The sequence below is a fragment of the Lactuca virosa genome, chromosome 2 (genome assembly GCF_052849685.1).
Source record: "Lactuca virosa cultivar CGN04683 chromosome 2, Lactuca_virosa_CGN04683_v6, whole genome shotgun sequence".
NCBI lineage: Eukaryota > Viridiplantae > Streptophyta > Magnoliopsida > Asterales > Asteraceae > Lactuca > Lactuca virosa.
Window position 1 is genome coordinate 38,812,775 of NC_136427.1, and position 22,228 is coordinate 38,835,002.

General features: G+C 35.5%; 3 protein-coding genes across 3 annotated transcripts; 1 reads left to right on the forward strand and 2 right to left on the reverse strand.

The window, feature by feature from the left end:
• Positions 1-1,534: 1,534 nt before the first annotated feature.
• On the reverse strand, positions 1,535-2,879 carry LOC145156303 (protein PAL OF QUIRKY-like). The gene is made up of 2 exons (XM_079075732.1): positions 2,160-2,879; positions 1,535-2,063 (listed from the first exon to the last, which is right to left on the reverse strand). Exons 1-2 carry the CDS (start codon positions 2,468-2,470, stop codon positions 1,976-1,978), a joined length of 399 nt encoding a protein of 132 aa, XP_078931858.1. The 5' UTR covers positions 2,471-2,879; the 3' UTR covers positions 1,535-1,975.
• A 2,269-nt stretch (positions 2,880-5,148) lies between these two features.
• Positions 5,149-8,339, forward strand: LOC145159035 (uncharacterized). The gene is made up of 3 exons (XM_079077928.1): positions 5,149-5,761; positions 6,086-6,169; positions 8,003-8,339. Exons 1-3 carry the CDS (start codon positions 5,279-5,281, stop codon positions 8,105-8,107), a joined length of 672 nt encoding a protein of 223 aa, XP_078934054.1. The 5' UTR covers positions 5,149-5,278; the 3' UTR covers positions 8,108-8,339.
• Positions 8,340-9,036: 697 nt separating this feature from the next.
• On the reverse strand, positions 9,037-12,128 carry STT3B (staurosporin and temperature sensitive 3-like b). The gene is made up of 5 exons (XM_079077929.1): positions 10,454-12,128; positions 9,925-10,385; positions 9,708-9,830; positions 9,563-9,622; positions 9,037-9,434 (listed from the first exon to the last, which is right to left on the reverse strand). Exons 1-5 carry the CDS (start codon positions 11,918-11,920, stop codon positions 9,305-9,307), a joined length of 2,241 nt encoding a protein of 746 aa, XP_078934055.1. The 5' UTR covers positions 11,921-12,128; the 3' UTR covers positions 9,037-9,304.
• Between the last annotated feature and the right edge of the window lie 10,100 nt (positions 12,129-22,228).

Consider the following 22,228-nt stretch of genomic DNA (forward strand, 5'->3'; position numbering starts at 1 on the left):
AGCCTTTGAAAAACCCTAAAACCTGCAAACCATGTCTTCTCCTCTCTTCGTCTATGTTCCAACTAAAGGTGCTCACAAAGCTCACAATACACCAATAACTCCCATTTTGATCAACTCCACCAATGTTGCATTCTCTTATGCTATAATAGTATTATATGAACAACTTCAACAAGTTGAATTGTCAAATGTGAACAAAAAAAATTACCTAGATGTGAACAAAACCAATAGTTTATTACCATTCTAAGTAATTATCGTTGTCACGTAAGTTGTAACTTGCTAAAGTTGGTCATATGTGAACACTTCCAACAAGTTCGTTACCTAGATTTGTACAGAAAAAAAAATATCAAAATGTGAACAAAACAAAAAGATAATCACCTTGATAAATGAACTTTAATCGACTGAAGCTACCAATACAATAAGTATAGATTTTAGAGTTTCTTTTTTTTCTTTTTTTTTGTTAAAGACAAGTACATTTCTTATTGTATAGATTTTAGAGTTTCGTAGTTGTTTTTTTTGTTAATAACATGTACTTTTCTCTAAGAATGATGATGTCAAATTGCACTAAATATATTTTTATTTTTATTTTTCCAATCAACATTTTTACGAAACAATCTAAATAATATAGTTTCAATAATTTTATTTCTAATTTCAAGAGATACCTTTCACTTTGTTGATAATTCAAGGGTTTATGCCACAAAAGTCATTATATATACAACTTTGTTTTGTTTTAGTATCGACTTTATTATTTGTTCATCATTTTCCATTATATTTTAGAAAACATTTTATTTTCGGGCCCTTGGCCGGTCACCAATAGGTCATGATGACGTGTCGGTTTCGTATTTTTCTCAGTTTGCATTTAGCTCCAATATTTACGTATGAGATTGCATTTAACCCCAACATTTTTTTGTTCCCCATTTGTCATTATTTTTTAGAAAAAAAATCATTTTAGTCATTGGCCGATCACGAATGAGTATATTAAAACGTAATAACTTAAAATGAAAAAGGAAAAAACAAAGGCGAGAGTCGAAACTCCGACTTCTTCTTGAGGGTAGAGTGATATTAGCAAGTAAGTCAATGTCTCTCTTTTTTGTATTATCGATGTTTGTTTTATTCAATGTACACATGTATTTTAAAATGAAGGAAAAAAAGACCTAGTGTAAGTCTCGAGTCTGAGACATCTAATAAACGATGTTACATGTTAATCTTTGAGACATCAAAATTGTTAATTGATTCAAACTCATCTAAGAAACAATTGGCTATTTCTAATGATATATTTGTTAAGAAACCAAATATTTTAAAGAGTAAAAAATGAGACTTCTTCTTGAGCGGGGAAATTGTTAGATAGTAAGTTAATGGCTATCTTTTTTGTATTATGCGTGTTTGTTATATTTAATGTACACATACATTTTAAAATGAAAGAAAAAAGACCTAGGTAAGTCTTGATTTTGTGATATCTAATAAACAATATGATATGATAATCTTTGAGCCAATCAAAGCTGTTAATTCATTTGTAACTCATCTAAGAAACAATTGATTATTTCTAATGACATATTTGTCGAGGAACCAAATATTTATAATAGTAAATTACATTAATCGTCCCTCGTGTAGGTACCAAAATACATGTTCAGTCCCTATTTTCAAAAATTAACTCGGAGCATCCCTTGATTGTTTCTTTTTTACTCGGACCGTCCCTGACGTATATAAAATGACTATTTTACCCTTAATAGTTTTTTTTAGTTTTCTTTTAATTGTTTATTAGTTTTTCAAGTAAAAAAATAAATAAAATAAAATAAATATCCCCCTTCACTTCCCCTTTCCCCATTTTCCTTTTACATTCCATGTAAACCACAATACACTACATCAACGACGACTTGAAACCACAATACAATATATCCTCATCACTTCGCCTTTCTCCGGCGAGAATATATTGAACTGGCGGTGGTGGTCCTTTGCATTTGAATCGTGGATGAAGGATTTAGATTACACTCTTGGATTCAAGAATCAGTTGTTCTTGATAGATTCGAGCTTTTTTATCGGGAAAACCATTTGCGACATAATTATCACTATCAATAGAAAACAAAATTATGTAATTATTACTCATAGCCAAATCATGGGGAATATGAACATAAGTATATAAGTTGAGATTTGTTCTTCATTACCTTTCAATCGAACCAGGTGCAGCTACTTTAATCTTCTTATCCACCAAATTACCTCCACCATCTTCATTGTTAGCCCTAATTTGGGTCAAATTTAAGGCTGAAATCGATGAATTTGTCGGCCCAAAATAGGAACAAGTTTCCAACACCATTGATTCCGACACCGAACCCGAATCACCACCAGTATCATTGTATTTCCCTGAATCCCCTCTGTTCATCAAACTCTCACCATTCCCTTCCAAACAATCCAACCCCATTAAACCTAATCCATTACCCACACCAGACCCATCAAATAAGCATCTGCTAATAATCATAGTGCTCTTCAAAGAATCGGGAAACTAGGTCTTTGATTTCAGTTCGAGCAATAACGACCCAAAAGATTCGAGTCTGGAAGGGAAGATGGATAATCTGATGCGGGAAGGAGTTGGGGAGCTTGCGATTCAGTCATGTTCTTTGAGCCTGTTCTAAAGATCTTCTTCGGTGGTGGTACAAATGAGAGAATCGAAGTCCTCGTTGGGTCCCGATGAGGAGAAATTGACGGAGGCGGAGGACAGTGGTTTCCGGCAAGAGAAGGGTGTTAGTCGACTGCTGGAGAGAAGCGGCGGTCTTCTTTCTCTCTCTCTTGATAGCTCTGGCAACGACGGACGGTGGCTCCGACGACCCATCTTTCTCTCTAGATCTTTTGAAGATGAATTGGTGAAGGATGAAGGAGTTGGAGATCTGGTTTAAAAAAAAAAAAAAAGAGGAAAACGAGAATGGATTGGGACCCACAAGTGAATGGTAGGGAGGGGTTATTTTCTTTTATTTTTTTAAATATGATTAATAAATAAACAATTCAAAAATAATTAGATAAGGGTAAAACAAACTTTTTAAGTTTGGTAAATAATTTTAGGGACGAAATGTGCACATTTTTACGATATAAGAGACGATCCGAGTTAATTTTAAAAATAGGGACTAAACGTGTATTTTGACACCTACACAAGGGACGATTCATGTAATTTACTATATTTAGGTGATGTTTGTTTTTTGCCCGCAGATCTTCTTAGCCTCTTCTGTCTGCGCGGCGCAGACCACGCGCAGACATTAGTTTTCGCAGACTGTTTGTTTTTTTTTAAGACTGTAGACCTAAAAATGTATGCGCGACTTCTTCTTGGCGCAGATGTGGACCAGAGTCTTCTAACATCTTCTAGCCTAAAAAAACACATATATCTTTATTTTTTTTAGTTTTTTTGAATTTATATTTATTCCAACTTTATTAGTGATAAACAATTTGAAAAAAAAAAGTTACAATACTTAAAAGAAAAAGTTCGACGACACAAACATGATACTTTTGACAAATTTATAAATAAAAATTTATTACAATAATGGTCACTGAAATTGTTTATATAAATATGAAAAAAAAATCATAATATATTCTTATATTTTTTGTGCTAAATTTTATAAATCATTATGTAATATAGTATCGTCAATTTCTTAGAAAAATATTTATGGTACGGTTTTAATTGATTTAATTGGAAAAATCAAAGTTTATTTCCATCCATTTATGTATCAAATTCTTTGATTCACAATTACAATGTTTATGTATAACTTTGCGACCAAAATTGTTGGTTTTTATCAAATATATACGTTAATTTGTACCATTTTTATTTTCACTTTTTATACAATAATACATAAAAGTTGATCTAGATTTGTTAATTATTTATAATAAAGTCATAAAAATATTAAAAAATCACTTTGTAGTTAGAACGATTAGTTTATTTAGATTTTAGCTTATTTTAGTAGCCTGCAGATGTTAAAAAAACAAACAGTCTTCTTTTTTCAGACTGCAGACGTTTGGTCCACATCTTCTGTTGCAGAGGTCTACAGACGTGGTCCGCAGACTGCAGACATTTTGCCTCAGAAAAAACAAACAACACCTTATAAATAATCAAAACTGCGACTTCTCCTTGAGGGGTGGAGCGTGTTAGCTAGTAAGTTAATGACTCTTTTTTTTATTAACAGTGTTTATTGTATTTAATGTACACATGCATTTTAAAATGAAGGGAAAATGTCTATTGTAAGTCTTGAGTCCATAACATCTAATAAACAATATGACATGCTAATATTTAAGCAAATCAAAATTGTTAATTCATTCATAACTCATCGAAGAAACAATTTGTTATTTCTAATGACATATTGATTGAGAAACCAAAGAAATGATAATTTTTATTGGCTCAAATATTAACATGTCATATTGTTTATTTGATGTTTCAGACTTGAGACTTAGGCGGTGTTTGTGTTTTCTAAAAAACTTCTTCTAACCATTTATTGATGCGTCGCGCAGCACACACGCAACACTTAGCCCTTCGCAGCTGTTTGTTTTTCAAAAGACTTCTGACTTAAAAATTGTTGTGCATGTGTTGCGTGACGCATCACTTGACCCTCTGTTTCAAACCTCTTCACACCTTACTTTAACTTATTGCAGTAGTCTGCAGAAGTTAAAAAACAAACACACTTTTTAGTACATATTGCAGCCGTTTGGTCCCCCTCTTCTGCTACAAGAGTTGTAGAGGTGGTCTGCAAACTTCAGACATTTTTGCTTCGTAAAAACAAACGACACCTTACACTAGGTCTTTATCGTTCATTTTAAAATACATGTGTGCATTAATTACAACAAACACTAATAATACAAAAAAACAGTCATTGACTTACTGACTAGCACACGACGCCCTCAAGAAGAAGTAGTTTTGACTCTTGTCTTTGATTTTTTCTTTTTCAATTTAGGTTATTACGTTTTAAAATATTTATTTATGACTGGCCAATGATTAAAATGAAAATTTTTCAAAAAAATATAATGGCAAATTGGAAAAAAAAATGTTAAAGTTAAATGGATACTCATACGTAAATATTATGGTTAATTACAAACTTAGAAAATAAGGTCCAAAAAATTAAACATCTTTAAAAAAAAATAATAATACTTAAATTAGGGTTAAAAAAAAGGCCATTATTTTGGGGCTTTTTCCTCTTGTTTTGTAATCGGCGACGTATACAATTTCAGATCGGCTCCAAACGTATCAATCGTTGCAACTTTAACCATCCCCATTATTGAATCGACTGTATCTCTAATCAATCCTGATCCTAACATGATGAATTCTCCACCTGGTTTGTCGAAAAGGAAACCGGGTCGTCCTCCTAAGCATAGATCTGATTCTGAGCCTCTTTCTTCTTCACCAGGACTGGGTAATGACAGTGTTGCAGTTCCATCACCTCCACCAACTGAGAACTCAGCAGCGACGGCGAAAAGAGGCCGTGGTCGTCCGCCGAAGGTTGGCGCTACCACCGGTGGTCATATGACTGTATTTGGTGGTGGTGAAACTCAGGCTGTCGAGACGCCATCTGAGAACTCTTCACGCGAACCTAAAATGATGTCAGGAACGATGGGTAGTAAGAGGGGTCGTGGTAGACCGAGGAGGATCGGAATCGGAACGGTGACTGTACCGTTATCTGGAAATGTGCTCCGGCGAAGAGGAAGACCGAAGAAGAGGGATGGAAGATCAAATGTGGCTGCTAATGGCGGTGCCGGCGGTCGTGGATTGGGTTCAAGGACTGTGGGAAAACCTAACAAGGTAATCAAATTCCGTCTCTATCTTCTTGTTCTTTTGTTCACTTTAAAGTTCTTGGTTCTTTTATCATTAATTGTTATCGATTCTGTTGTAAACTGGACTTGTCTCATGCGATTAGAATTATAGAAGACAATTACATGATGGTCAATCTTGAATGATTCCATTCCGATCTAAGCATGTATACTCCCAAGTCCCTATAATTTCATAGTCAGATGACTCAAATCCCAATCCAATTGATTCATAGCGCAAATACCCAAATCCCATTAACCTAAAAATCCACCGGATGTGTCTAAACGGGTCGGGTCGGGTCGGGATTATGTGATGCAGGTTGGAGCTGGGACAGCGATTCTAGTGACGGATCCACGTCAGCTTGTGGTTTATCAAGAATTAAAGACCAAATATGAGCTTCTGGTAAGTTGCAAAATCAAAACTATTTCCAAGGGTATTTTGGTAAAATAGGGATGTAAAAGATTTTTATTAAAAAAAAGTTCTTATACGTGAAAAATATGTTAAAATACTCATAAGAAAGAAACAATGGTCACATTAAGTTTTATTAACATCATTATATTTGTTATTATTTGCCTCAAAACTTATAAAAATCATAATCTCTGCATACAAACTCCATTTTCTATGTTCTTTATATCACGTGTTTGTTTTGACGATTACTACAAGTTTCATGTTGATCATTTTAGCCAAAAAAAAATATATTCACTTTCATTTTTATAAAAAAATGTTTATCTTTATTAACTTTTATAAGTGAAAATGGGTGTACAATTTATTGGTTTATATTAAAATAAAAAACGTTGAAGTGGTTATGGTTATGAGATTTTGTTTAAAAACTAAAAAACATATTTTTCAAATTAAAAACCAAGATATTTACTAATATAAAAAATATATTTTCATATAAAAAACCAAGATATCTATAAAAATAATTTTTGACATGTTATTTGTTTTCGAATTATATATGTGCACAAACAAAAATAATTTTTTGATCCTATGTGAAAATAATTTTTTTCATCCTTGGTTGAACAATAAGAAAAAATGTTGAAGTTGATTATGTTTACTAGATTTTGCTTAAAAACTAAAAACATATTTCCACATAAAAAAAACCAAAATATTTACAAAAAGATAATTACTAAAATAAAAAATATATTTTCACATTGAAAACCAAGATATTTACAAAAAGTAATTTTTGACATGTTATTTGTTTTTGAATTATATAGGTGCACGAACAAAACCTTTTGGACCAAATTTATACAAAAAAACATTTTTTTTACATAAAAAAAATATTTTAACAAAATTATTTTGTGATAAAAGGTTTTTATATAGAAAAAAGAAGGGGTTTTATGTGAAAAATATGTTTTCTTTGTATAAATATGATTTTATAAAGAAAAAATAACATATTTGAAACAATTTTAAAAAAAAAATGTAAAAAAAAACTAAATTTAGGATGAATTTGTAACAAATTTTTGAAATCTAGACTAAAAATGTAAATTTTGGACCAAATTTATAATAAAATTTAAAATGTTGGTCAAAGTGTAAACTTTGAAGGTGGGAAACATGATATCTGGAAAAATGATGAAATTGAATACAATTCTCCGTATCCGGGACTTAATAAAAAAAATAATAATATAGAGACTTAATTGAATATGAGGTCAAAATGTAAGGATTGTATCGAGATTTCCCAACCCTAAATCCTTAATTTCTCAAATATGTTTTTATTTTTTGTCATTTTTCTTTCTTTGATTTTCATAAATCTTTTTTCTGAAGGGTGGAAAATTTCATAAATGTTTAGTATAGAGTAGACAAAAGACAGAAAAACACTTGTTTTTTTTAGATTTTTAACAATTTAGACATTGAACTATTTAATTATTTTGTGTAGTGAGTAAACATTTTGGTTATTTTTTTACCATTTAAATAAACAATTGTTCGTATGTCGATTAAGTCACTCAACTATTATCATTTTATGATAATTATTATTATTATTATAGTTTATTGGATAAGGTTTATAAAAATAATAGTTAAGTGACTAATTTCATAAATGTTTAGTATTTGTGCCTATTAAATATGATTATAAAAAGTCTATCAAAATATTGATTCAATTCTTTTGATTAACACAATTTAGAAGATCACAAAATCCTTGACTATCTTAAACTTCATTTTCATTCAAAGTTTCCTTACTTTTAAACTAGTATTTGTTCATGCATTTTTTATGTACTTATTATCTTGGACAAATTGTTGCAGCAATCAAAAGTGAAGGAAGTAGTGAATGTGATTAAGCCGCATATAGACTATGAAAACCCTGCGTTTAAGGTGATACAAGAGGTTGAAGCCATGGAAGATATGTGATTGAACCGGATCTCAAAAATTAAGGCAACCAAAACATCTTTTTGCTTAAAAGTAGGATGTAAAAAAGGCTGTGTTTGGCACGTATTAAATAGCTTATTGAAACCTTATGTTTGGTGAACTCACAAAAGTAGCTTATAATAGTTTGTTAACTAGTACCAGTGTTTTAAGAACAATTTCTCTAGTATTTTTTAACCTAGTTTCTTTTGGTTTATCCATTAAGTCATTCTCTTCATATCAAGTCAAAAAGAAATCATTAATATACAGTTGTCGAATATAGATGCTTAACACGTTAAGCCCATTAATACAAAAAGATACAACCCCATAATGGGGATATAAATTAATATGATAAAAATCTATATAGAATGTTTTCTTGACTTAATGCAAAAAAAACAACTTAACAAAAAAAAATCATCTTTAAACACAAACACAACACCAAAGGCCCGTGTTGTCTTTCTTTTTTGTTGTTGAGGTTTTTTTTTGTTGTTGAGGGTTAAAGTGAGTGGTTTAAAAGTAAATTAGATTTGGAGTAAATTACACAAATGGTACCTATGGTTTGGGGTAATTTATATGAATGGTCCTTCCTTTTGTTTTTGTTACGCGTTTGGCCTCTGTCTTACCTAAAAAGATTATTTTGCCCTTGATTTTTTAATTTATTTAAATAAACACACCCAACCTCACTTCCATCTCACATTACCTACTCCACCTTATTTAAATAAATTAAAAAATAAAAGGAAAAATAGTTTTTTTTTAGGTAAGGTTTAGATAAGGCAAGGACCAAGCACGCAACAAAAACAAATTGTAGGGACCTTCCGAGTTAAAAAAATAAGTTAAGGACCAAATGTGGAAATTACCCCAAACCATAGGCACCATTTGTGTAATTTACTCTTAGATTTGTTGCTCAAAAAAACACGAACTTAGTCAAATCAAGGTAAATGGTAAAAAAGCGACTTTAATCATATGATTCTCCAACAACTTTGGTATGTAATACTTCTGATTAAGAAACAGTTGATGCAAAATCAAACATACTAAGACCTAGTGGGAGATAAAGAAACAAAAGCTACATAATGAAAGTAGAATACGCAAATTTCTAAGACTCACCACCACTAAAAAAAAAAAAAAGTCTGATTGATAAATTATAAGTATCATCATCATATCCATATGTTGTAGTAAAGTAAAGCTCTGGTCTTTCTTAGTTAGTTACCATCTGTTGGTAGGTGGCTTAACTTTGTAAATCCTAACAATCCAATTTGATGTTGTGAATGCTTCTTCCAAGTATTCAAGTTTCACGTCTTTATTCCCTATTTCAACCCCCCGTGCTCTGTCATACCTGTCATTTCATACAACAAAATATATATATATATATATATATATATATATATATATATATATATAGCACATTAATGAATGACAAGGACGAGGGCATTTATGTCTTTTCAATTATGTTACGATACGCACCCTGGTGGTTTTCCATACTCAGTTGTGAGCTCTCCAAACCGATAATAGCAAAGCTTGTACCTATAAATGAATATATATATAAAAAATAAAAAAATAAACAAAAATAGGATTAAAAGAAAAAGGAATATTTATATGAGAAACTTACATTAGACAATTCAACATCTTGGGAGCTGCTCCTTTATCAACACGATATTCACCATTAACAAGATAATCAGGTTCCTTGATCACAGGGAAAACTCCACCTCCAATTCTCACCATCCACAAAAACCTATACACATAACACAAACATTATTATATTGTTGTAGAATTATTTTCACAGAATAAACAGACTTAAAATAGGGTAAAATAAAGAAATTTCTTACTTGTTAATGTCATCAGAAGAGTAGCCAGTAACACCACCAAAAACAACCAACACATAATCCACATCAAGTGATCTCATAATCTCATAAGCTTCGTCTTCATATGACGACATTGCCCTTCCAACTGTAGCAATGTGTGTATTGTTCCATGTATTATTGTCCACAATCACAGTTCTATTCCCCATGGCTGTGATTTGATACCCATAATCCCACCATGACATGATTTTAGCATCTGAAGGAGTATTTTGTCTAATCCAAAAGTATGCTTCACGATAATCATCAAAGATAATCCTCTGCCCATGGGCACCTCGGGCAGCTAACACAATTGAAGGAGATGAGTAGGCTTCTGATGTCACCCATGTGCAATGGATTGCGTATCTGCTTAGTAAGTAGAATGCTCCAAGAAGTAATGCAGTTGCACCATTTTTAAGGAATGGGATACTTTGGTCAAGAGAAGCTTGTTGCTGAAACAAAAGAAAGATGTAACATACTATAGAAGATTGAAGACAATAGAATGGAAAAAGATTCTCACCTTAGATAATCCCTTTGTGCTTCCTGTTCCCTTAGAAGATACTGTTTGACTGGTTTTTCCTCTAATGGCTTGGGTCAAATTCTTTATTGTAGCAGATACTGCAATAGCACTTATGAGGCATACTGCAGGTGTTGCCACAAGAATCAATCGAACCATCACACCAGCAAAATACATACTCGTGAGACCATACATCACAATGAAGATTGTGGCATCTGATAATCTCTTGAAGCAGAAGTATAAACCCGCTGGAAATAGGAAAAGAAGAATGTGGAAATCAAACATGAAAGATGACCATGCAGTAGGCTGATGCTCAGAGACTGATGCTATAATTGGAATATGATCTTTAGCATATGTTGGATCCAGTAAAGAGTAAAACCGGCCTGTCCATGGTGAGATATAACCAGAAGCTGTTCCTACTCCAAGTGCAATAGCACCCACAGCTACTGCTGATGTTACACCGATCCTCAAAAGGGCTTGAAACAGCTTTGTATCATTCAACATGTGCTTCACGTAAAGTAGGAAGTAGAATACCTGAATCAAGAAGAACACTCCCATGGCAGCCATATGTTCCCCTGACTGAACATGTTGAAACCCAACAAACCGAATCTGCATTGCTAGCAACATTCCGACTATATACATACAATTATAAGCGACATACAACCTCATGGAATACCTCCCGGTGATCAATAGGACCAACACATATAATGGAATTAAATTGATGATAAACACATAACCACCCCATGCGGAGACCATGTAGAAGTATCCAAAAGCTGAAGCGAGAGACCAGGCAAGCGATCCAGTATTGACAGCCTTAACGAACAAGTAGAAAGTAAGCAACAGAGCAAAAATGGCAACGCCTTCATTGTCATAAGACCCAGCCACCGACCTCGAAATGTATCCAGGACAAATAGCGATCAAGGCCGCCGCAACTAGACCTGCACCTGAGTCCCACAGCTCTTTCCCGAAGAAATACGCGACGATCGTTGTGTTGGAAGCGAAAAATGGAGCAGTTAGCACACAGATCTCGCGAATATGAACCGCGAATCGGAGAAATTTGAGAGTCCAGTAAAGGATAGCGGCGGTGACCATAAGACCTGGATAGAGAGTTCCACCAATGATTCGGCCAAGCGGATACCAACTCTCGGAGTCAAACCAGTTCCAGAACTCGTAGAAACCTTTTTCGGTTAGGTAGAGAGTAGTTCGATAGTTGAAATAAGGATCAAATTCATGAATCATACTCTCGTAGCGGAGAACGCTGAAGAGACGAGTGATGAAAGCTAAAATGTAGACGAGGCCGAGGATTGTGACTCGGATCAACAGCTCTTGTTGCTTCGTTTTCAGTTTTAGGGTTTTGAATGAGAATGTTGTGGACATGGATGACAGATCGGGCTTGGAGGAAGCTTGATTGGACGCCGGCGACTGCAAAGACTTCGCACCTCCCTTCGCGGCGTCTACTTTTCCAACCATGGTCGATGAGTAGACCTGTGAACGATCAACTGAACAAAATTTTGTTATAGATGATGAATTTTTGGTCAGGTTTAGGAGAAAACCTCAAAACCCTACGGCGGATATGGTAGAATAGTAGACTGGTGTGGTGGTGTTTCAACTCTGAAGTCGCGAGCAAGATCCAAATTCCAAAACCTCACCAACCAGCTTTTTTTTCCAACGAAATGATAATTTTTGGGGTTATTTACCGGAGGACTATATAAAAATTATAAATATATGTAAAAAAATAAAAACAAAAACAAACAAATTTAACTTATTTTTTATATATATAAACCAAAGTGGCCTACCAGGTAAGACATTTTCGAAGCGAAAATGTCTGAAGTCTGCGGAACATCTCTGCAACCCTCTGTAACAGAAGAGTGGGACCAAACGGCTGCAGCATGTAATAAAAAGTTTATTTGTTTTTTAATCTCTGCAGATTGCTACAATAAGTTAAATTAAGGTGTGAAGAGGTTTGAAACAGAGGGTTAAGTGATGCGCCACGCAGCACACGCGCAACAGTTTTTAAGTCAGAAGTCTTCTGAAAAACAAACAGCTGCGAAGGGCCAAGTGTTGCGCGGCACAACAATAAGTGGTTAGAAAATGTTTTTTAGAAAAAACAAACAGCACCTTAGATTCTTAGGCTACGAGGAGTGGTAGCATGTCTAGCACATGTTAATCACATTGTCACATCATATTTTACCTTCCACATAAGCTTTTATCTTAAACACATATACACCTGAATTAAGGGAAAAAAACTGAAAAAGAACCAATCAAAGGGCTTGATTTAAAAAAAAAAAAACAAAACAAAAAAAGGACCAATCATAGCCCTTCTTCTCTTATGCTTTTTCTCTTTCCTGTCGTCAAGCTCCTGGCGAGCATGGAAGAAGTGAGAGGCTTAACACATGGAAAACGAATGGTGGCGAGTTCATGGCGAGGGAGCTCGTGGGCCACTCCCTTCAGCCTTAGTCTAATTCCTATAGGTTTCAATTAGAAGGTGGTCACAGAAGGTGTACGACATAGTCCTTAAATGGTTGGTTAGCATCATCCCCAAATATTGAACCTCTCCCCAAACCTCAAAAATACGATGACCCACAGTGGACGATGTGGGAAAACCATTTTTCTAAAAAATTAGCAGAAAACTAAAAAAGTTGGTTATTGTCATCAAAAACCCTATAAACTCTTACTTTCGGTTGTAAATGGCTCCTAAACTTCTTCTTTTTTTTTTTTTTTTTTTACTTTTGAGCCATTGAAGTATGAAATGTTAGGCCAAAAAAACCATTTTTGCAAAAACTAAAGGGATTAACCTGCAATGAAGCTGAAGTGGACTTTAACCAATCGTTGATGTGTCAAATGAGGGATGGCCAGTGGTTAGTGTGTCAAATAAGGGTTAATCTCGTTTATCGACAATATCGTTTTTGAGACTCCTCTCGCAATACATGTCAATGGATTTTTAGAGTACAACAAGTGAATATCTCATTCACTACACCTACAGGTTGCGAGCCTGCTAGTGTTCCACTGAGCTGTCTAGAATAGTCTGTGGTTGTCATCCATACTCTGCTAGATGACGGGGCCAATACTTGGGTAAAAGGCTTCTCTCACGGTTCACCTCTCACCCTTATCTCATGGTCTATATTACCTCTCATCTCATCATCCAAATCATATTTCATCTACCCATGTTTTACCCAACATATTTTGTAGATATAAAATACATATACAGTTTAAATCATTTAAAACATGTATAAAATCATTCATCTAGCATAGATAGCAAGTAAGCAGATAATATGCACACATAGCATGTAACTTATATAAAATACTTCATATCTATGTGTAAGATGAAAGTAACTATGCACTCACCTGATAAGGTGGTGATTCTGAACTCGGGCAGACTTCGTTTACTTAAATCAATTTCCTTTAACAAAACCTAGTATCATTACCACTAGAGTTTAGTCTAATGTTCACCGAGACTAATTAATAGTCTTGCTATTATTAATGTTATATAAGAGTTAACATAATACTTTTCACCCACTATGTACAGACAGGGGCCAGACATGAAACACCGGAGGGCAAGATCATTTTAGCATATAGCACTTCTGAATCCAGCAACCCAAGCGGCCCTTCAAACCGAATTCCCCGTACCGCGAATGGTTAAAAAGATATTATAACGACACTTATATAAATCATAATAATAGCCCAAATATTTATTATAAGGTCCTAATAACATTACTATATTTAAACATAAGTTATACTAAAGATAGGGTAGGCGTAGCTCACTTACAACGAGGTTCGCTGGAAACCGGGCTCTGCGGGGGCTGAACTTCTGAGCTGAAAGCTCTTCTTGTCGGAGTCGTCGGGAGCTCCGGGGCTTCCGCCTCGTGCTAGGGAGGTTCCCTAAGCTTTTTTTTTTGGGGTTGGGGGGGGGGGGGTTAGGGGGTATTAGAGAGTGTTTAGAGTGAAGGAAGAAAGGGTAAGGTGTGAGGAATGAAGGAGAGGTGCGACCTTATTTATAGGCTGCCTAGAGGCCTCTCATGTCGTGAGACATTAGTGCTCACTCCGTGAGCTGGCTTGGGCATCAAGGCAAAGCCTAGTGCTGACACGTGGCATCGGACACAGGGGGTAAAACAACCAATTTTCAAAAATTCATAACTTTCGCATACGAGCTCCGTTTTCGACGTTCTTTATATGAACGTGTAGGTAAAAATAAGATCTACAAATTTCCTTTTGAATCCATCGGCTAATTCCCGACCTATTTTAAATTTAACAGTATGAGGAGATTATACTGTTAAATGATCGCGTAAAATTCATAACTTCTATATACAGACTCTGTTTTCGTCTGTCTTTTTGTCGTTGAGTTCCTATTAATGAGATCCTCAATTCTCCTTTAGGTCGTGTTGGCCAAAAACCGCTCGATCTAAAATTCGAGTTTCGGGTTGTGCACTGCTAAGCCAAATCTTAGAAAAATCATAACTTCCTCATACGAAGTCAGATTTGGACGTTCTTTTTATGCACACTCTCGGTTTAACATATACTACAAATTTTGTTTAGATTGATAATGCTAAAAAGTCCTCTATCGTAAATTCACTATTTACGTCGCGCAGTGCCGTGCCGGTTTTGTCGCGAAACTTCGACGAGCCATAACTTCTTCGTTATAACTCGGATTTTGGCGTTCTTTATTTGTACGGAACCCTTGTGACATATTCTACAACTTGGTTAAGATTACTCCTTCTAAATAATCTTCCATCAAAAACTCATTTTTGATGCTCATTGTCTCTAAATTGACTAGCCCGAATCTGCGTGCGTTAAAATTATCTCCCCCTTAGGATTATTACGTCCCGGAATCATCAACAAAACAGGGCTTGTATAACGACTCCATAAGTTATCTCTTCATCCTAGGTAATAATCATAACTTTTATGTTCCTTCGAATGAATATCTATCTCTTGTACTTCTTACTACATACAATGCTCCATCTTGCACCCGTTCTTCATACTATGTTGTAACCTTCGAGTTACAAACTCAATACTTATTGGAGACTCCTGCTCCTTCTTAAATAGACTTTACTTAAGAGAAGTTCTTTATTTTGATTATTATGACAGACCGATGGGTCATGTTCAAATGACCTTTCATCGTATTATGCAACACTTCAACTCAGGTCTCTTAGAGTCAAATTCCAGAATGGAATGTACTTCCTTCATGTTTTAATGTGATATAATCACATCTTAAAAAGTAGCATTTCTAACTACCAGCTTCTTTAACAACTATCGCGATACTTCTACTGATCGCTTTGGTTATCTTTTATTTCAATCTTCTAGTTGAAGTCAGATGTGACATCGAACTGAGTTCTCATCTTAGTCGAACTCGATTTGATATGACCACTAGGGTCGAAATAACAATATCTTCTTAATCATTACCGAAACAAGGGTAACGACATACTTGAATAAAACAAAATCAATTACTAGTGCCTTGGTAACCTTGTGACCTTCCCTGATCCAAGTGTGAATCCTGTGCTTCCGGTAGTATAGGCCTCTACTACCATTCACACCTACTCATACTCGTCCCAAGTATTGTCTCGCAGTTTTTCTAGTCACCATGCAAGAATTTTCACATAATCATTTAACACATCAGATAACAAAACGAAGGTTTTATATTATTCCTTGAAACGATTACATAGGTGTTCAAGCTCACCTTAGACTATGCCTCTAATAGGCTACACCATGTGGTACTATCTACATGACTATGTCATAACTTGATCTCCGGTTATCCATCCTCACTCCTGATTCCTTGCATTGTCAGTTGCTTCATCAAGTATGCTTTTTGGCTTTGGAGGTGTATTCGCTCTTGCTGCTTCATTTTTCTTCGGGCAATCCTTCTATATATGCCCCTTGTCCCTGCATCCGTAACATAACCTCTTGTTGGATGTACAGACATTGGCATAATGTCTATTCTTCCCACACTTGAAACAAGTCACTTCTTCGTAGCATCTCCCATAGTGCTCCAGCAGTGCATTTGGCTTTGTAACTCCTTTCCTTTTTGGGCAATCTTGCTTGAGGTGCCCTTCCTCATTACATTCGTAACACACCATTGGGTTGAATGTACAATCATCGGCGTAATGCCCATGCTTCCCACACTTGAAACAAGTCACTTTTTCGTAGTACCTCCCATGGTGTTTCAGCGGTTTTGTAGCTCTCATCGGGAAATCTTGCTTGAAGTGTCCCTCTTTACTACGCTTAAAGCAAACTTCTTCCTCGGTTGGGCATTTGTGGGAATAGTGACCAGTCTTCCCACATTTGAAGCAAGTCACTTCCTTAGGGCATCTCCCGTTGTGTTTCCTTCCATACTTGTCACACCATTTTGCTTCACCTCCTCCTCCAAACTTTGAGAACATGTTGTTCTTGTCAAACCTTGAAAACCCCTCAAATTTCCTCTTCTTGCCCACTTCAACCTTGTTGGCGATCCTATCGTTGATCATTTCTTCGACTGACTTAGCAACCCAGATGGTTGCCTCAATAGTAGGTGCCTGGCGTACTGGCACATTAAGTCCGTCCTTACTTTGTTGAAGTAATCGTCTTGTCTCTTCCATCTGTTGCTCCAACATCATTCGTACCATTGCCTGTACCCCTGCCATCGTGATTGGCTCAGATGCAGCTGCTACTTCTGGTGCATTCTCAATCACTTGTGGCTCTGGCTGCGGGTTACTGCTTTCGAATCCACTTTGAGTGCTTACCATGTCGATCTATACATCCAATTTAGACGTTCGGTGTGTAGTGACGAGAATTTAGATAGAGAAGATTTTATTTACGATCGACGTGTAATTCTCTCTATCACTCCGAATAGTTACATGTCAGTTCTAATACCGTAATTAAACGTTTAGAAATCTGATAAATTTTCCAGATCCGGTCGGCAACAGACCATAGATCCGATCATATAATGCATATCATAAATCATTTAGCACATAAAGGAATGTTAGGCATTTTCCCTAAATAAGCTAGTGTTTGTGTCTATTTAGGTGTATTACCTAAATTTATTAGACACTCTTCTCACGATCATCGCTTAGAATTCTAAGTTTAAATCTAGAAATAAATCTTTATTCCTAATTTGCTTAAACTAATGCTCTGATACCAATTGTGACATCCCCATTTTCACGGCCAGAAAAAGACCGATTTTGTTTATGCTTTATAAAAATCAAAGTACTTCTTTTAATAAAAATGTTGTGGAATTTGTTCCCAGTAAAACTGTTGGATTAGTGTCTAAGTCCATAACTATAATTGGTATGTACTTGATTCGATTTGGCATGGTCCATTTGGGTTGCACTTCACCGGAACAATTTATATGGATAGTCTTTTGAGAATAGTATGTTTATGATTTATATTAATATATTATAAGTTCTAATATATTAATATGGAATCATATTATTTAATTAGTATTGATCAAGAATTAATTTAGTGATCAAAAGGAACTAATTAAATATGAACTCTTATATATAGTATAGGCCAAGTTCATTTAGGTTGGGCTAAGCTTGTGTAACGCCCGTAGATCCGGGCTAGTCAATTTAGAGACGATAAACATCAAAAATGACTTTTTGCTGGAAGATTATTTAGAATGATTAATCTTAACTAAGTTGTAGTATATGTTACAAGGATTCCGTACATATAAAGAATGCCGAAATCCGAGTTATAACGAAGAAGTTATGACATGTCGAAGTTTCGCGACAGAACCGGCACGACACAGCGCGGCGTAAATAGTGAATTTACGATAGAGCGATATTTGGATTTAGCGATCTAAACGAAAGTCGTAGAATACTTTAAACCGAGAGCGTGCATGAAAAGAACGCCCAAATCTGACTTCGTATAAGGAAGTTATGATTTTTCGAAGTTTCGGCTTAGCAGTGTACAGCCCGAAGTTCGAATATGAGATCGAGCGATATTTAGCCGAAAAAATCTAAACGAGAATTAAATATATCGTCGATAGTAGTCCAACGGTGAAAAGACAGACGAAAACGGACGTCAGACGAAGGAGTTATGATTTTCTAACGGAGTTTTCCTGTCCCGGCCTACTAAAAATAATATAATAAAAATAAAGTTAAAATTAGCCGACGAAGTCTAAACGAGAGTTGTAGAGCATAATCTCACCTACGCGTGGATATAAAGAACGTCGAAAACGGAGCTCGTATGCGAAAGATATGAATTTCTGAAGTTCGGGGGGCGAACCCTAACACTGTGTCAGAGTTCACGACGTGAATATAGTGTTCACGACGTGAACTCAGTATTTATGACTTCTGGAGCCTGACAGATGCAAGTTGTGATGATGCACCTGATGACTACTGAACTCACGACGTGAATATTTGAGATTCACGACGTGCATCCAGAAAAATGGCCCTATAAATAGAATTCAAGGGGCAGCCGAGTTTGGTTGCTCAATCTCTTCTCTCTCACTCCCGATACTCTCTCTAAGCCCTCTTTTAACCCCCCGAAGCCCCGTTATCATCCCGAGACCCGAAGCGAGTCCCGAAGCACCGAAGATCCCGAGAAGAAAAGAGTTTCGAGCCGAAGCTCTGCCCGCAAGAAGCCCGGTGTGTGAAGAGATCACAGTTTCACCGAAGAATACTGCTGGAAGAGCCGTAGTGTTGTCCGATAATCATCTTATCAAGTGAGTGTATAGTCACTTTCATCTTACACATAGATATGAAGTATCTTATAAAATATGTACTATGTGTATATATATTGTTTGTTTATTAAGATGGATTAGACATACCCGATCCGGGAATATGGATTAGGTAAGGAGGTAAATTTTAGATCCGGGAGTACGAATTACATATTTTTGAGCTATGTGTTCATTAGGTGATTTTGAACTATGTGTTCATCAGATATTTTTGAACTATGTGTTCATCCGATAAGGTATCATGTGCATAGTCCCTTTCATGAACATGATTCTAATACAAGTATTGATCAAAGTATTAAATATATATGTATGTGAAATATTTGTTATTGCCCGAAATATGTGTTAGATATATATTTGATGATATACAACGTGCGAACTAGTTATGGTTCAATATGTGTTAAGATGTGTATATATGATATTATACTTAAAACTCTGTGTTAAGTATACACTAGTTAGCGTTGCCTAAACGGAGATAGTATCGAAAATTGATTATAAACTTCGTAGGTTTGCCTAGTGATGGGTTAAGACTTAAAAAGGGATGTTTAGTTCCATTAAGTTTGGACATTGGGTAGCCTCTTATTAAGAGTACGTGTGTGGTGAGATCGATGAGCGGTGGAGTACGTCTTACGTACAGAAGTACATTTTATGTACGAAGTCCTTTTCAAAGCCCTGTGTCTTTGGTGCTGCTTGCGCCGGGGTATTATTATGTTCTCGGGTACGAGTCCTATGCATACCAGAGTACTATAATGTGCCAGAAGTACTATCATGTACAAAGTCTTTTTGGACACTATTGTGTGTCGGTTACGGGAGCGTATGGGAGTACTCTATTAGTATTTCCCCATACTTTTTATTTTGAAAGAGCTTTGGAGTCATCGTTTCTTTTATGAAGTGATCGAACGAGCTTCATATGTCAGCGTTTCCTTTCACGAAGTAATTGAGGGAACTTCGTAGACTGCCTAATAAAGTGTGTCGGTAATAGACCACTAATAGGTATGTCTGGTGTTATATTGCTGGATAGGGTGAGTCTGGGGGTAAAATACCTCACGATATTCAGACCACTGCTAGGCAAAGTTCGATGCTGGATAGGGTGAGTCTGGGGGTAAAATACCTCACGATATTCGGACCACGGCTAGGCATTTTTATCTAGATAACTACCCCTGACTTAATTGTCTTGTGGTTGTTTTTACGAACGGAGGTTCGTGGTGAAACTTATTCCATTCCCCTCATTTGATGTCTTTATTGATCCTCATTTGCTGCCAAGGAATTTCCGAAGCAGCTTCGTCAGTTCGTTGTTCATATCGATTCCTTAGACTAGATCTCGTAAGATCATTGTGTAGGGTCAGTATGTGGGGATCGACGGGATGGGATAGAATGTTTTAGAAATATGATATATATATATATATATATATATACATATATATATATATATATATATATATATATATATATATATATATATATCTTGGTAGCTATGGACTTAGTGCCTGTTGTATAAACCCTGGAAACGATGTACTTCGTGCCTATTTGACATAAAATGCAGAGGAAAGCAATGTTGTCACCCCTTTGGTTGTCTATTCGACATAAATTGCTAGGGAAAGCAATGTTGTCACTCCGATGGTTGTCCTATTTGACTTAAATTGCTAAGGAAACCCCGAAGCAGAGTTGTCGCCCCATTGAAAAATCCTTAGACTAGGTCCCTTATAAATAGATACTTTAGGGACGTAAAGTGAGGAATATGGGAACGGGTAATCACCTTAGGAGAATCCTTAGGAATGAATGAATGGAGGACAAATGATTATTAAGATCTTTAAGAATAAAGAAGATAATGGGGATGGGAAAACTTGGTTAGATGTTTGATGCTTAAACATAATAAATTTACTTATTGTGGGTTGAAAACCCTATATGCTCACCAGGCTCCCAAGCCTGGCCCACTCAGTTTTCTTTGCATTACAGGTAATGGCACAAGAGTATAAGTTGGTTGACTTGACGAGAGATTCTGGACCAGTAGTTGTAAATAACTGCTGTAAGGTTAAATTGTACTATTTATGCTTTTTGGTCTGTATCGGAACATGACATCCCGAGGTTTTATTATTTAATGAAAAGTACATTCTCCTTGAGAAATGTTTTGATAAAGTTTTATCATATTTTGTTTGGGAACAAATTCCGCAACTGTTTTCTTAAAAAGATTACTCTGATTTTAAAACAAAGCATAAACAAATCGGTCTTTTCTGGCCGTGAAATTGGGGATGTCACAGCTTGCATGGATAGTCCATGGAGTTTTTAACCCATGGATCCTATGGAAATGAAAGGTCATGGGTATTAGGGTTTACATGGATGAAACCCTAATCCTCCATACTATATAAAGAGGTCTTTGGCACATGAAATGGGACTGGTGTGTGAGGATACAAGAGTGGGCCAATTTCTAGTGTGCTTACTATTCTCTCAAGTTTTCCAAGGTGTTTTGGTGATTTGTGATTCCACTTGAGGCTTCCACACTATTGGGGCTAAGCTCTTAAAGTTCAAGACTTCAAGCTTCATTAAAAAGTATGTCATCTAATTAGGCTTTTTGTAGTATAGTTGTTTCATATTATGCTAGTTAGGATGAAACCTTTGAATATTGAATATTTGCATGTATAATAGAGAAAAAATAGATCCAAGGTTTATAGGGTTGCATGTACACCATAGGAGTGTTAGAATGCTCAAAACGCATCAGTGGTATCAGAGCCTAGGCTTGTTTTCATTTATACTTGATGCAACTTATTTTTCAAAACCAAGAATCTGCCCAGACTGAAAACCCGACGAGTTCGCCAAAAACTCGACGAGTTCATGTGTTAAAGCATGAACTCGACGAGTTTCTTATAGAACTCGACGAGTTGGTCTTCCAATTTGCAGATTTTCGTGTTTTAAGGATGGAATTGGTCTAGAATCATTACCTTAAACTGTTTTGGACTTATAAAACCTATTTTTTGATGTGGTAATGATTATGGTAAACCAATTTCAAGGTTGTTATCAAAATTTCAAGTTTTATGTGTGTTTATGTAATTCTTGAAATTGTTGATATGATTGTTCATACACTTATGAGTTTTGGTAGATCATAGGAATTATTTGCAAATTGGTTGTTAGTTAATTCTTGA

What these genes read in the sequence shown, in the direction of transcription:
- LOC145156303 (XM_079075732.1), bottom strand. Translation starts at nt 2,470, where the DNA reads ATGATTATTAGCAGATGCTTATTTGATGGGTCTGGTGTGGGTAATGGA. An exon ending in GCACCTGGTTCGATTGAAAG is followed by an intron (nt 2,064 to 2,159) that starts GTAATGAAGAAC and finishes TTCTATTGATAG; the next exon opens with TGATAATTATGTCGCAAATG.
- LOC145159035 (XM_079077928.1), top strand. Translation starts at nt 5,279, where the DNA reads ATGATGAATTCTCCACCTGGTTTGTCGAAAAGGAAACCGGGTCGTCCT. An exon ending in CTGTGGGAAAACCTAACAAG is followed by an intron (nt 5,762 to 6,085) that starts GTAATCAAATTC and finishes TATGTGATGCAG; the next exon opens with GTTGGAGCTGGGACAGCGAT. An exon ending in AGACCAAATATGAGCTTCTG is followed by an intron (nt 6,170 to 8,002) that starts GTAAGTTGCAAA and finishes AAATTGTTGCAG; the next exon opens with CAATCAAAAGTGAAGGAAGT.
- STT3B (XM_079077929.1), bottom strand. Translation starts at nt 11,920, where the DNA reads ATGGTTGGAAAAGTAGACGCCGCGAAGGGAGGTGCGAAGTCTTTGCAG. An exon ending in GCACAAAGGGATTATCTAAG is followed by an intron (nt 10,386 to 10,453) that starts GTGAGAATCTTT and finishes CTTTTGTTTCAG; the next exon opens with CAACAAGCTTCTCTTGACCA. An exon ending in TCTTCTGATGACATTAACAA is followed by an intron (nt 9,831 to 9,924) that starts GTAAGAAATTTC and finishes TTATGTGTATAG; the next exon opens with GTTTTTGTGGATGGTGAGAA.